This window comes from Xenopus tropicalis, chromosome 1, assembly GCF_000004195.4.
Source record: "Xenopus tropicalis strain Nigerian chromosome 1, UCB_Xtro_10.0, whole genome shotgun sequence".
NCBI classification, from domain to species: domain Eukaryota; kingdom Metazoa; phylum Chordata; class Amphibia; order Anura; family Pipidae; genus Xenopus; species Xenopus tropicalis.
The window spans coordinates 125,105-139,669 of record NC_030677.2 but is presented as its reverse complement, the minus strand read 5'-3'; the positions used below and the strand labels follow the sequence as shown (position 1 = coordinate 139,669).

The 14,565-nt window shown below is 50.9% G+C and overlaps 1 protein-coding gene across 4 annotated transcripts; it reads left to right on the top strand.

Moving 5' to 3' along the window:
• Positions 1-2,780: 2,780 nt before the first annotated feature.
• Positions 2,781-9,662, top strand: dok1 (docking protein 1). Of its 4 annotated transcripts, none has more exons than XM_031895198.1 (5): positions 2,785-3,077; positions 3,575-3,671; positions 5,738-5,910; positions 7,505-8,650; positions 8,843-9,662. In XM_031895198.1, the coding sequence occupies exons 1-5, from the start codon at positions 2,973-2,975 to the stop codon at positions 9,215-9,217; spliced, it is 1,896 nt and encodes a 631-aa protein (XP_031751058.1). In that variant the 5' UTR covers positions 2,785-2,972; the 3' UTR covers positions 9,218-9,662. The 4 variants fall into 4 exon arrangements, with proteins under 4 accessions (XP_031751059.1, XP_031751058.1, XP_031751057.1 ...); XM_031895197.1 differs by having other exon boundaries at positions 7,505-8,746; XM_031895199.1 differs by having other exon boundaries at positions 2,781-3,077; positions 7,505-9,662.
• Positions 9,663-14,565: the final 4,903 nt, after the last annotated feature.

The window sequence follows — 14,565 nt, the reverse complement described above, 5'->3', positions numbered from 1 at the left end:
GTGCACCCCAGACTGTCTCTAGAACCCATGTGTACCCCAAACTGTACAACTCCAGGTGCACCTCAGACTGTTTCTAAGAACCCCATGTTTACCCCAAACTCAGAACTCCAGGTGTGTCCCAGGCTGTCTCTAGAACCCCATGTGTACCCCAAACTCAGAACTCCAGGTGCACCCCAGACTGTCTAGAACCCCATGTGTACCCCAAACTCTACAACTCCATGTGTACCCCAAACTCAGAACTCCAGGTGCACCCCAAACTGTCTCTAGAACCCCATGTGTACCCCAAACTCAGAACTCCAGGTGTGCCCCAAACTGTCTAGAACCCCATGTGTACCCCAAACTCAGAACTCCAGGTGTGCCCCAGACTGTCTAGAACCCCATGTGTACCCCAAACTCTACAACTCCATGTGTACCCCAAACTCTACAACTCCATGTGTACCCCAAACTCTACAAACTCCATGTGTACCCCAAACTCTACAACTCCATGTGTACCCCAAACTCTACAACTCCATGTGTACCCCAAACTCAGAACTCCAGGTGTGCCCCAAACTGTCTAGAACCCCATGTGTACCCCGAACTCAGATCTCCAGGTGTGCCCCAGACTGTCTAGAACCCCATGTGTACCCCAAACTCAGAACTCCAGGTGTGCCCCAGACTGTCTAGAACCCCATGTGTACCCCAAAACTCAGATCTCCAGGTGTGCCCCAGACTGTCTAGAACCCCATGTGTACCCCAAACTCAGAACTCCAGGTGTGCCCCAGACTGTCTAGAACCCCATGTGTAACCCAAACTCAGATCTCCAGGTGTGCCCCAGACTGTCTAGAACCCCATGTGTACCCCAAACTCAGAACTCCAGATGTGCTCCAGACTCTCTAGAACCCCATGTGTACCCCAACTCAGAACTCCAGGTGTGCCCCAGACTGTCTAGAACCCCATGTGTACCCCAAACTCAGAACTCCAGGTGCACCCCCAGACTGTCTAGAACCCCATGTGTACCCCAAACTCTACAACTCCTTGTGTACTCCAAACTCAGAACTCCAGGTGCACCCCAGACTGTCTAGAACCCCATGTGTACCCCAAACTCTACAAATCCAGGTGTGTCCCAGACTGTCTCTAGAACCCCATGTGTACCCTAAACTCAGATCTCCAGGTGTGCCCCAGACTGCCTCTAGAACCCCATGTGTACCCCAAACTCTACAAATCCAGGTGTGCCCCAGACTGTCTAGAACCCCATGTGTACCACAAACTCTACAATTCCATGTGTACCCCAAACTCTACAACTCCAGGTGTGCCCCAGACTGTCTCTATAACCCTATGTGTACCCCAAACTCAGAACTCCAGGTGTGCCCCAGACTGTCTATAGAACCCCATGTGTACCCCCAAACTCAGAACTACAGGTGTGCCCCCAGACTGTCTATAGAACCCCATGTGTACACCAAACTCTACAACTCCAGGTGTGCCCCAGACTGTTTCTAGAACCCCATGTGTACCCCGAACTCAGAACTCCAGGTGTGCCCCAAACTGTCTAGAACCCCATGTGTGCCCCAAACTCAGAACTCCAGGTGTGCCCCAGACTCTCTAGAACCCCATGTGTACCCCAAACTCAGAACTCCAGGTGAGCCCCAGACTGTCTAGAACCCCATGTGTGCCCCAAACTCTACAACTCCAGGTGTGCCCCAGACTGTCTCTAGAACCCCATGTGAACCCAAACTTACAACTCCAGGTGCACCCCAGACTGTCTCTAGAACCCCATGTGTACCCCAAAACTCTACAACTCCAGGTGCACCCCAGACTGTCTCTAGAACCCCATGTGTACCCCAAACTGTACAACTCCAGGTGCACCTCAGACTGTTTCTAGAACCCCATGTTTACCCCAAACTCAGAACTCCAGGTGTGTCCCAGGCTGTCTCTAGAACCCCATGTGTACCCTAAACTCAGATCTCCAGGTGTGCCCCAGACTGCCTCAAGAACCCCATGTGTACCCCAAACTCTACAAGTCCATGTGTACCCCAAACTCAGAACTCCAGGTGCACCCCAAACTGTCTCTAGAACCCCATGTGTACCCCAAACTCAGAACTCCAGGTGCACCCCAGACTCTCTCTGGAACCCCATGTGTACCCCAAACTCTACAACTCCAGGTGTACCCCAGCCTCTCTCTAGATCCCCATGTGTACCCCAAACTCTACAACTCTAGGTTGCACCGCAGAGGTCTCTCTAGAACCCCATGTGTACCCCAAACTCTACAACTCCTGGTGCACCCCAGACACACTCTAGAACCCCATGTGTACCCCAAACTCTACAACTCCAGGTGTTCCCCAGACTGTCTCTCTAGAACCCCATGTGTACCCCAAACTCTACAACTCTAGGTGTGACCCAGACTGTCTCTAGAACCCCATGTGTACCCCAAACTCTACATCTTCAGGTGTGCCCCAGCCTGTCTCTAGAAACCCATGTGTACCCCAAACTCTACAACTCAAGGTGCACCCCAGACTCTCTCTAGAACCCCATGTGTACCCCAAACTGTCTCTAGGACCCCTGTGTGGGGTTCCTGCTACCCAAGATTTTCTAGGGCCCAAATGAACCCCTAGTTGTGTTTCTATAGAGTATCAGCTTTACCCAAGTCTCTGTAGGGTCCCAGGTACCCCAAGCTTTGTGTATGTTCCCATTAAATGGCCAGTGCTGGCTGCTGATTGGTGCAAGTACATAGAATATTACCCAACCTGCCCTGTGTATATTATGGGGGTGACTTGCTGACACAAGGTGCTGCTTTGCCCCAACAGAAATGGAAGCGCTGCCACGCCCTGCTGTACCCCGACTCCCCCTTCGGGGTGGCGCGCCTGGAGTTCTACGACTGGAAGGAGGGGCCGGTGCCGGGAGATAAGGTCCGTCGGGCCTCGGATCGCAAGGTTCTGCGTCTGGCAGAATGCATTTGTGTGGCCCCAGCAGCCTCAGAGAGTGGCCCCAAGGAGAACATGGTGGCTTTCAGTCTGGAAACCAATGACAAGACCGTTCTGCTGTCCGGCGACCGCGGCGTCGCCAGTGAGTGGGTTCAGAAAGTGTGCGAGTTGGCATTCCCGGTGGGTATCTGCCCCAGTAGGGCAAATCCTTATCTCCCTCAATAGGGGGCAAAACAGGCCCACATTTAGCTGGGCATTGAGGCTCCTCAGGGGCTGCCTTACGCAGACTATTGGGCCACAGTCATTGGGTGGGCGAGGCATCAGTCGTCCCTCTCAGATCTGCTTGTTGGGCCATTGTGGCTTTGGGTGATAGGGCAGAAGCCCCCCAAGTCCAGCCCATGTTTGGCCCCTGATCCCCCGTCCTTGCACAGTGACACACCCCCTAACGAGGTTGGTGGCATTAAATCCCCCCTGGTCCAAGACTTTAGGCAGGGGGAGGGGGCGAGTCAGGGAGAACCTCCCCTTTATGAACCATGCAGATAAACCTGTGAGTAAGCCCCACCCCTTCCTGCCTTGCCATATGGGGCAATATTGTAACAGCACCCTCTGCTGTTCAGCTGCAGCTTCCTCCCCCCTTTTCCTTTTACCCACAGCTCCCCCCTTATTCTCCCCCGCAGAGCAAATCATCATCTCAGGAGAAGGAACCCCCAGACCCCCCAGTCTCCTCGTCCCTCGAAATGTCTGTCAACAGCCTCTATGTGTCCCGAGAGGAGGGTGAGTGCCTTATTGTACTGTGGAATTGGGGTGCAAGTGGGTAGGGAGTGGAATTGGGGTGCAAGTGGGTAGGGAGTGGAATTGGGGTGCAAGTGGGTAGGGAGTGGAATTGGGGTGCAAGTGGGTAGGGATTGGAATTGGGGTGCACGTGGGTATGGAATGGAATTGGGGTGCACGTGGGTATGGAATTGGGGTGCACGTGGGTAGGGAATGGAATTGGGGTACACGTGGGTAGGGAATGGAATTGGGGTGCACGTGGGTAGGGAATGGAATTGGGGTGCACGTGGGTAGGGAATGGAATTGGGGTGCACGTGGGTATGGAATGGAATTGGGGTGCAAGTGGGTATGGAATTGGGGTGCAAGTGGGTATGGAATGGAATTGGGGTGCAAGTGGGTATGGAATGGAATTGGGGTGCAAGTGGGTATGAAATGGAATTGGGGTGCAAGTGGGTATGAAATGGAATTGGGGTGCAAGTGGGTATGGAATTGGGGTGCAAGTGGGTATGGAATTGGGGTGCAAGTGGGTAGGGAATGGAATTGGGGTGCAAGTGGGTAGGGAATGGAATTGGGGTGCAAGTGGGTAGGGAATGGAATTGGGGTGCATGTGGGTAGGGAGTGGAATTGGGGTGCAAGTGGGTAGGGAGTGGAATTGGGGTGCAAGTGGGTAGGGATTAGAATTGGGGTGCACGTGGGTATGGAATGGAATTGGGGTGCACGTGGGTATGGAATTGGGGTGCACGTGGGTAGGGAATGGAATTGGGGTGCACGTGGGTATGGAATGGAATTGGGGTGCAAGTGGGTATGGAATGGAATTGGGGTGCACGTGGGTATGGAATGGAATTGGGGTGCAAGTGGGTATGGAATGGAATTGGGGTGCAAGTGGGTATGAAATGGAATTGGGGTGCAAGTGGGTATGAAATGGAATTGGGGTGCAAGTGGGTATGGAATTGGGGTGCACGTGGGTATGGAATGGAATTGGGGTGCACGTGGGTATGGAATGGAATTGGGGTGCACGTGGGTATGGAATGGAATTGGGGTGCAAGTGGGTATGGAATGGAATTGGGGTGCAAGTGGGTATGGAATGGAATTGGGGTGCAAGTGGGTAGGGAATGGAATTGGGGTGCAAGTGGGTAGGGAATGGAATTGGGGTGCAAGTGGGTAGGGAATGGAATTGGGGTGCAAGTGGGTAGGGAATTGGGGTGCATGTGGTTAGGGAGTGGAATTGGGGTGCATGTGGTTAGGGAGTGGAATTGGGGTGCAAGTGGGCAGGGAGTGGAATAAGGGTGCAAGTGGGCAGGAAGTGGAATTGGGGTGCAAGTGGGCAGGAAGTGGAATTGGGGTGCAAGTGGGTAGGGAGTAGAAATGGGGTGCAAGTGAGTAGGGAGTAGAAATGGGGTGCAAGTGGGTAGGGAGTGGAATAAGGGTGCAAGTGGGCAGGAAGTGGAATTGGGGTGCAAGTGGGTAGGGAGTGGAATTGGGGTGCAAGTGGGCAGGAAGTGGAAGTGGGTAGGGAGTAGAATTGGGGTGCAAGTGGGTAGGGAGTGGAATTGGGGTGCAAGTAGGTAGGCAGTGGAAATGGGGTGCAAGTGGGTAGGGAGTGGAAGTGGGTAGGGAGTAGAATTGGGGTGCAAGTGGGTAGGGAGTGGAATTGGGGTGCAAGTCGGTAGGGAGTGGAATTGGGGTGCAAGTGGGTAGGGAGTGGAAATGTGGTGCAAGTGGGTAGGGAGTGGAATTGGGGTACAGGTGGGTAGGGAGTGGAATTGGGGTGCAAGTGGGTACGGAGTGGAAATGTGGTGCAAGTGGGTAGGGAGTGGAATTGGGGTGCAAGTGGGTAGAGAGTGGAATTGGGGTGCAAGTGGGTAGGGAGTGGAATTGGGGTGCAAGTGGGTATGGAGTGGAAATGTGGTGCAAGTGGGTAGGGAGTGGAATTGGGGAGCAAGTGGGTAGAGAGTGGAATTGGGGTGCAAGTGGGTAGGGAGTGGAATTGGGGTGCAAGTGGGTAGGGAGTGGAATTGGGGTGCAAGGGGATTTGCTTTGCTGATGCTCCTGTTTTTGTGGGTCCCCAGTGAGTGACTTTCGGGTCACGGTGCAGAGGACGGAGGCTGCAGAGCGCTGCTCGCTCCATGGTTCCTATGTTCTGAGGACAGAATCGGATTGTTTGCTGCTGAAGGATCCCAACTCAAAGGAAACGCTTTACTCCTGGCCGTACAAACTGCTGCGCAGATATGGGAGGGACAAGGTGAGCGCCTCCTACTGCAAGTGCAGGAACAGCCTGAAAACTGGGTTTGCCCTAGCTGCAGCAGGACCTCCCATACCATAGAGCCAGTCTTCCCTAGCTACTGCAGGACCTCCCATACCATAGAGCCAGTCTTCCCTAGCTGCAGCAGGACCTCCCATACCATAGAGCCAGTCTTCCTAGCTGCAGCAGGACCTCCCATACCATAGAGCCAGTCTTCCCTAGCTGCAGCAGGACTTCCCATACCATAGAGCCAGTCTTCCCTAGCTGCAGCAGGACCTCTCATACCGTAGAGCCAGTCTTCCCTAGCTGCAGCAGGACCTCTCATACCGTAGAGCCAATCTTCCCTAGCTGCAGCAGGACCTCCCATACCATAGAGCCAGTCTTCCTAGCTGCAGCAGGACCTCCCATACCATAGAGCCAGTCCCTAGCTGCAGCAGACTCCCATACCATAACCTTCCTAGCTGCAGCAGGACCTCTCATACCGTAGAGCCAGTCTTCCTAGCTGCAGCAGGACCTCCCATACCATAGAGCCAGTCTTCCCTAGCTGCAGCAGGACCTCCCATACCATAGAGCCAGTCTTCCCTAGCTGCAGCAGGACCTCTCATACCGTAGAGCCAGTCTTCCCTAGCTGCAGCAGGACCTCCCATACCGTAGAGCCAGTCTTCCCTAGCTGCAGCAGGACCTCCCATACCATAGAGCCAGTCTTTCCTAGCTGCAGCAGGGCCTCCCATACCATAGAGCCAGTCTTCCCTAGCTGCAGCAGGACCTCCCATACCTTAGAGCCAGTCTTCCCTAGCTGCAGCAGGACCTCCCATACCGTAGAGCCAGTCTTCCCTAGCTGCAGCAGGACCTCCCATACCATAGAGCCAGTCTTTCCTAGCTGCAGCAGGGCCTCCCATACCATAGAGCCAGTCTTCCCTTACTGCAGCAGGACCTCCCATACCGTAGAGCCAGTCTTCCCTAGCTGCAGCAGGACCTCCCATACCGTAGAGCCAGTCTTCCCTAGCTGCAGCAGGACCTCCCATACCGTAGAGCCAGTCTTCCCTAGCTGCAGCAGGACCTCCCATACCGTAGAGCCAGTCTTTCCTAGCTGCAGCAGGACTTCCTATACCATAGAGCCAGTCTTCCCTAGCTGCAGCAGGACCTCCCATACCGTAGAGCCAGTCTTTCCTAGCTGCAGCAGGACTTCCTATACCATAGAGCCAGTCTTCCCTAGCTGCAGCAGGACCTCCCATACCATAGATCCAGTCTTCCCTAGCTGCAGCAGGACCTCCCATGCCATGTCACGTAACACTCAATGGGGTCATGTGACACATGACAGAGCAAGAGACATTAGGAGAAGAAGGTAGCTCTTGGTGGGAAGATAGTAGTAGATGTAGTAGACATAAGATACGTAGGTTACAGAATGAGGAGAGAAAGGGGATGAGGATAAAGAGAAAGGTACAGTAAATGGAGGAGGGGGGTTTGCGGAATTAGGGTTTGGGGAGTCAGATTGGCTGAGTATCATGTAATTAGGTGAGTGTAGACCTAAGGCAGGTGAGATACAGAACTTTTGGGTTTCTTTAGTTACCAGTTTTTATTCTTACCCTCATAGGTGATGTTTTCATTTGAGGCCGGCAGACGATGCTCCTCAGGTCCTGGCAATTTCACCTTTGAGACCTCCCAAGGCCATGAGATCTTCCAGCGGGTTGAATCCTCTATCCGGGCACAGCAGGGATCCGACAACCGCTTGAGTTGCCCAACTCTGGACACTGATTATGCAACTGAAGTCCCTTTGGAGCTTAGTGTCCCTGAGGCTCAGAATAAAATTGGACCAGTCAGGAAGGATCCAGAGGAGAAACCTCTGAAAGGCCGGACACTTCCCAACCTGCCTGGGCTTAAGTCTACCCCTCAACATCTTCTTGAGCACTCTGGCCTTGGAGCAAAATCTGGTAGCTCCAGCACTCCCCCTCGCTCCCCAGTCTCTAGTTCTGCAAGTCGCCATTTAGAGATGGATCAAGAGCAGCTAGCCGGGGTCTATTCTGAGCCCAAGGATTCTGTTAAAGTTGTAAAACCGCAGTTTGACCCCCTATATTCTGACCCAGTGGACTGTGTAGCTGGTAAAGGTGTGAAAGGAGAAAGGTCCAAATTGGATCCCAGTGAGATGTCTCCTCTGTACTCGGACCTCTATGAACATGTAGGTTACGAGACTGTAGGAGCAGCAGTTTCCCCACAACTGCACAAGCGCCCCACTCTTGCCAATGCCGGCGAGGAGCACATCTATGATGAACCCGAGGGAGTGGCCCAACACTTGGAGGCCCCCCAGGTGTATTCCGAGGTGCGTGTGGAGGGAGGAGCCTGGAAGAGGCAAGCCACCGACGAGAAGCTTGGTTATGAGTATCCGTACAACCCCAACACTGATGATTATTCCGTTCCCAATTTCCAGGGGCAGCGCAGTCAAGCCCGAAGTCGAGGTTTGGGCCCCAAGCCCGTCCCGGCTCCCAAGCCTCAGGGAATAGTGATTGCCAAAGTGGCAGGGAAAGAAGGGGGCTCATTGGATAAAGCCTATGGCTACTCTAACTCACCTAATAACAACAACAATAACAGCAACTTGGAAGCCATATACAGCCAGGTACACAAAAAGGAACCTCCCAAAGGTGCCCCACCAGCAATGCAGGATACGCCCCATCCTCAGGCAGTGCCCGTAGTGCCACCTCCATCCAGAGCTCCATATGGGCCATCAGTGGTGCCTTCAGCCAAGGCCCAGTCAGTAGATAAGCCCCATCCTCAGGCAGTGCCAGTAGTGCCGCCTCCATCCAGGCCTCCGTATGGGCCATCAGTGGTGCCTTCAGCCAAGGCCCAGTCAGTAGATACGCCCCATTCTCAGGCAGTGCCAGTAGTGCCACCTCCATCCAGAGCTCCATATGGGCCATCAGTGGTGCCTTCAGCCAAGACCCAGTCAGTAGATACGCCCCATCCTCAGGCAGTGCCCGGCGTAGCCTCCTCTGTGCCAGTAGTGCCGCCTCCATCCAGAGCTCCGTATGTGCTATCAGTGGTGCCTTCAGCCAAGGCCCAGTCAGTACCGCTTGCTCCCACAAAGCCCCCGCCATCAATGCCCCTACCAACCAGACCTGTGATACCTAAGAACCAGTCTGCGCCAACAACGCCACCTTTAATGAAACAACCCACAGCTCCGGCCTCTCGGGCAGATTTAGCCAATGAAAACACTCCATCTTGTTTGAAAATCAGCCAATTGGCTGGAGGCACGGAGCTTTCTGCCGATGGCACAAGAATCTCCTCTATCTATGAAGATATGGGGGTCCTGTGAGGAGGTGCCCCAGACTGAGACAGTAGGAGGAGCCTGCCTACAGACTGCTGCACACTGATTGGCTTTGCTTTTATTTTGACTATGGACCTGATGGGGCATAAGTTTTGGGGGTTCTTCTAAACTCTAGTATCTAGTACCAACTGTTGGACCTTTTCCTCCGTGATATTGCCAGCTCAAGTGAGGGGGGGGCAGTGGGGCAATTAAATACAGCCAGGTGACAAGCAGTGCAGGAACCTCATTTTAACTTTAATTCTAGACTTAACCCTACTGCCCCTCATACTGCCCCCTCATACTGCCCCTCACCTTAGGGGGTTGTGTTTATCTTAGGCCGAACATTAACCCCTTCCAGGTTATTCCTAATCATCATTCCTGTAGCGCTTTATATCCAGCTGGTGATGTACTAATAAATGATAATTCTGCCATGTGTTACCGTGGCAACCTGTCATTTCCATTCTGTTGCTCCATTCTCTGTATCCTGGTACCCACAATCCCATTCAGCTCATTACTCCTCCCATTGCAGTGATTTCCCAGACTAATTTAGTCGCCTTTTATGAGGAGGTGAGTAGGAACCTTGATGCTGGAATGGCAGTGGATGGGATCTACTTGGACTTTGCTAAAGCGTTTGATACAGTACCTCACAGAAGGTTAATGATCAAATTAAGGAATATTGGCCTAGAACATAATATTTGTAATTGGATAGAGAACTGGCTGAAGGATAGAGTACAAAGAGTGGGGGAAATGGAACATTTTCTAATTGGGCCAGTGTGGTTAGTGGGTACCGCAGGGGTCAGTCCTTGGGCCTTTGCTTTTTAACTTGTTTATTAATGCCCTGGGGGGGGCATAGACAGTACTGTTTCTATTGATACTAAATTGGGCAAAACTATAAGTTCCATGCAGGATGTGCCGCTTTGCAGAGAGATTTGACTGGAAAACTGGGCAGCAAACTGGGAAATGGGGTTCAATGTTGATAAGTGCAAAGTTCTGCCCTTTGGTAGGAATAATATAAACACAAACTATCTACTGAATGGGAGTGAGTTGGGGGGATCCTTAACCCTTTAAGTGCCAGCCGAATTCGTCATTTCGGTTCCCCCCAGTGCCAGACGTTTTTTAAGCATTTTGTACTCATTCACTTTAACAATGTTTTTTGGTAGGAAAACCTCCACGAAACTAGGGAAATTATATATCGTTTTTTTCGTCACTAATTGGGCTTCGACATACATACCAAATTTTATAACTTTTCTGGAGATATGATGTGTATTTTGGGTGAAATATGTAAAAAAAAAATAAAATTATGAAAAATTTCTGTATATTTTGAGGTTTTTTTCCATAGAAAAGTTAATTTTACTCACTTTTTTTTATTGTTTGTAAAAGCCCTGATACTCCCAATTCCAACGATACCAAATATGTGGTGGTACCCCACAGTTCCTGTCCAGAAGTAACCCCCAAACTAAGGCAATACTTAGTACAATATCACACCAGAACAAAGCAGAAAAGCGCTTGTAACAGTTAATGCAGCATAACTTATATGTAAATCTAAAATATCCCCTCATGTTTGGTATCTTTAGAAACTACAGACCTTCAGGTTTCTAGGTGCAATGTAGTTTTCACTCAAAAGCCAAATACCTTTTGTCAGTGCATTGTGAAATTTGGAACTTTTTATGACATTTTTTTTTTTTTCTAAAACGTAAACTTGGACGCATGATCAAATGTGGATTTGACAAAAAAAAATCTCATAAAAATTTTCTAGCAAAGGCATATTTGAAAGACAAACTTCTCCTGAATAAAATGATGCCCCATATGTATGGGTGCACATAAAGACATGGGCACCAAACACTCCAAAGCAGGGGCAATGCACAAGGGCAATTACAGCTAAAAATGTGGGGGCTGCGCTTTATGTGCACTTCCTGCAGTTTTTCAGTGTTAACCCCCCCTACCTGTGAAATAACCCCCACAAACTATATATTTCTGAAAAGTGCACACCTTCAGCTATTCAGAGACGCCACTCTCCTCTTTCTACATGGAAAATTGTGGCCGCAGTCCCTTGCAGAAGTTAGCGCTTTGGTCAGAAATCAAGGAAAAACCAGATACAAACCTAGATTTCTCCCCAAAATCTCCATGGCAACTACCAAAAACTTACTAACCATCAATCTGCAAGTTCCCCTGAATAAAACGATACCCCATATGTATGGGTGCACATAAAGACGTGGCCACCAAATGCCCCCAAACAGGGGCAATGCATAAGGGCAATTTCAGTTGAAATTTTGGGGGCTGCGCTCTATGTGCACTACCTGCAGTTTTTCAGTGTTAACCCCCCCTACCTGTGAAATAACCCCCACAAACTATATATTTCTGAAAAGTGCACACCTTCAGCTATTCAGAGACACCACTCTTCTCTTTCTACATGGAAAATTGTGCATCTCTCTCTGCGGGGCACACCCTACTATGTGGGTTCCATCTCATTATGAGTAACCTCGGGGCACATCCTACTACCTCATAAAGTGTCTCCCATTTGCCTTTACTATCAGAGGAGTTACGGAAGGGTCAGAGGATTTGGGGAGGTGGGGGTACGAGAGTAAGGTTCTGTGTAAATAACAATCACCCCGAGTATCCTCTCCTACTATGTGGGTTCCATCTCATTCTGTCTGAGTAACCTCGGGGCACAGCCTACTATGTGGGTTCCATCTCATTCTGTCTGAGTAACCTCGGGGCACACCCTACTATGTGGGTTCCATCTCATTAAAAAGTAACCTCGGGGCACACCCTACTATGTGGGTTCCATCTCATTATTAAGTAACCTCGGGGCACACCCCTACTATGTGGGTTCCATCTCATTATAAGTAACCTCGGGGCACATCCTACTATGTGGGTTCCATCTCATTTATGAGTAACCTCGGGGCACACCCTACTATGTGGGTTCCATCCATTATGAGTAACCTCGGGGCACACCCTACTATGTGGGTTCCATCTCATTATAAGTAACCTCGGGGCACACCCTTCTATGTGGGTTCCATCTCATTATAAGTAACCTCGGGGCACATCCTACTATGTGGGTTCCATCTCATTATGAGTAACCTCGGGCACATCCTACTATGTGGGTTCCATCTCATTATAAGTAACCTCGGGGCACATCCTACTATGTGGGTTCCATCTCATTATGAGTAACCTCGGGGCACATCCTACTATGTGGGTTCCATCTCATTCTGTCTGAGTAACCTCGGGGCACACCCTACTATGTGGGTTCCATCTCATTATGAGTAACCTCGGGGCACACCCTTCTATGTGGGTTCCATCTCATTCTGTCTGAGTAACCTCGGGGCACACCCTACTATGTGGGTTCCATCTCATTCTGGCTGAGTAACCACGGGGGCACACCCTACTATGTGGGTCCATCTCATTCTGTCTGAGTAACCTCGGGGCACACCCTACTATGTGGGTTCCATCTCATTCTGTCTGAGTAACCTCGGGGCACACCCTACTATGTGGGTTCCATCTCATTCTGGCTGAGTAACCACGGGCACACCCTACTATGTGGGTTCCATCTCATTATAAGTAACCTCGGGGCACATCCTACTATGTGGGTTCCATCTCATTCTGTCTGAGTAACCTCGGGGCACACACTACTATGTGGGTTCCATCTCATTCTGTCTGAGTAACCTCGGGGGGAAAACACTACTATTGGGTTCCATCTCATTCTGTCTGAGTAACCTCGGGGCACACACTACTATGTGGGTTCCATCTCATTCTGTCTGAGTAACCTCGGGGCACACACTACTATGTGGGTTCCATTCTCATTCTGTCTGAGTAACCTCGGGGCACACCACTACTATGTGGTTCCATCTCATTCTGTCTGAGTAACCTCGGGGCACACCCTACTATGTGGGTTCCATCTCATTCTGTCTGAGTAACCTCGGGGCACACCCTACTATGTGGGTTCCATCTCATTCTGGCTGAGTAACCTCGGGGCACACACTACTTATGTGGGTTCCATCTCATTCTGGCTGAGTAAACCTCGGGGCACACACTACTATGTGGGTTCCATCTCATTCTGTCTGAGTAACTCGGGGCACACACTACTATGTGGGTTCCATCTCATTATAAGTAACCTCGGGGCACACCCTAACTATGTGGGTTCCATCTCATTAAGTAACCTCGGGGCACACCCTACTATGTGGGTTCCATCTCATTATAAGTAACCTCGGGGCACACCCTACTATGTGGGTTCCATTCTCATTATAAGTAACCTCGGGGCACATCCTACTTATGTGGGTTCCATCTCATTATGAGTAACCTCGGGGGCACATCCTACTATGTGGGTTCCATCTCATTATGAGTAACCTCGGGGCACACCCCTACTATGTGGGTTCCATCTCATTATGAGTAACCTCAGGGCACACCCTACTATGTGGGGTTCCATCTCATTATAAGTAACCTCGGGGCACACCCTTCTATGTGGGTTCCATCTCATTATGAGTAACCTCGGGGCACATCCTACTATGTGGGTTCCATTCTCATTATGAGTAACCTCGGGGCACATCCTACTATATGGGTTCCATCTCATTATAAGTAACCTCGGGGCACATCCTACTATGTGGGTTCCATCTCATTATAAGTAACCTCGGGGCACATCCTACTATGTGGGTTTCCATCTCATTATTAGTAACCTCGGGGGCACATCCTACTATGTGGGTTCATCTCATTACTGTCTGAGTAACCTCGGGGCACACCCTACTATGTGGGTTCCATCTCATTCTGTCTGAGTAACCTCGGGCACACCCTACTATGTGGGTTCCATCTCATTATAAGTAACCTCGGGGCACATCCTACTATGTGGGTTCCATCTCATTCTGTCTGAGTAACCTCGGGGCACACACTACTATGTGGGTTCCATCTCATTCTGGCTGAGAACCTCGGGGCACATCCTACTATGTGGGTTCCATCTCATTCTGGCTGAGTAATCACGGGGCACACCCTACTATGTGGGTTCCATCTCATTCTGTCTGAGTAACCTCGGGGCACACCCTACTATGTGGGTTCCATCTCATTCTGGCTGAGTAATCACGGGGCACACCCTACTATGTGGGTTCCATCTCATTCTGGCTGAGTAATCACGGGGCACACCCTACTATGTGGGTTCCATCTCATTCTGGCTGAGTAACCTCAGGGCACACCCTACTATGTGGGTTCCATCTCATTCTGTCTGAGTAACCTTGGGGCACACCCTACTATGTGGGTTCCATCTCATTCTGTCTGAGTAACCTTGGGGCACACACTACTATGTGGGTTCCATCTCATTCTGTCTGAGTAACCTCGGGGCACACACTACTATGTGGGTTCCATCTCATTCTGGC

Bases quoted from the DNA above. Each gene is read 5' to 3' on its own strand.
- dok1 (XM_031895199.1), top strand. From the start codon at position 2,973: ATGGTGGCTTTCAGTCTGGAAACCAATGACAAGACCGTTCTGCTGTCC. The intron at 3,078-3,574 runs GTGGGTATCTGC...TCTCCCCCGCAG, and splicing joins TGTGCGAGTTGGCATTCCCG to AGCAAATCATCATCTCAGGA. The intron at 5,911-7,504 runs GTGAGCGCCTCC...TTACCCTCATAG, and splicing joins GCAGATATGGGAGGGACAAG to GTGATGTTTTCATTTGAGGC.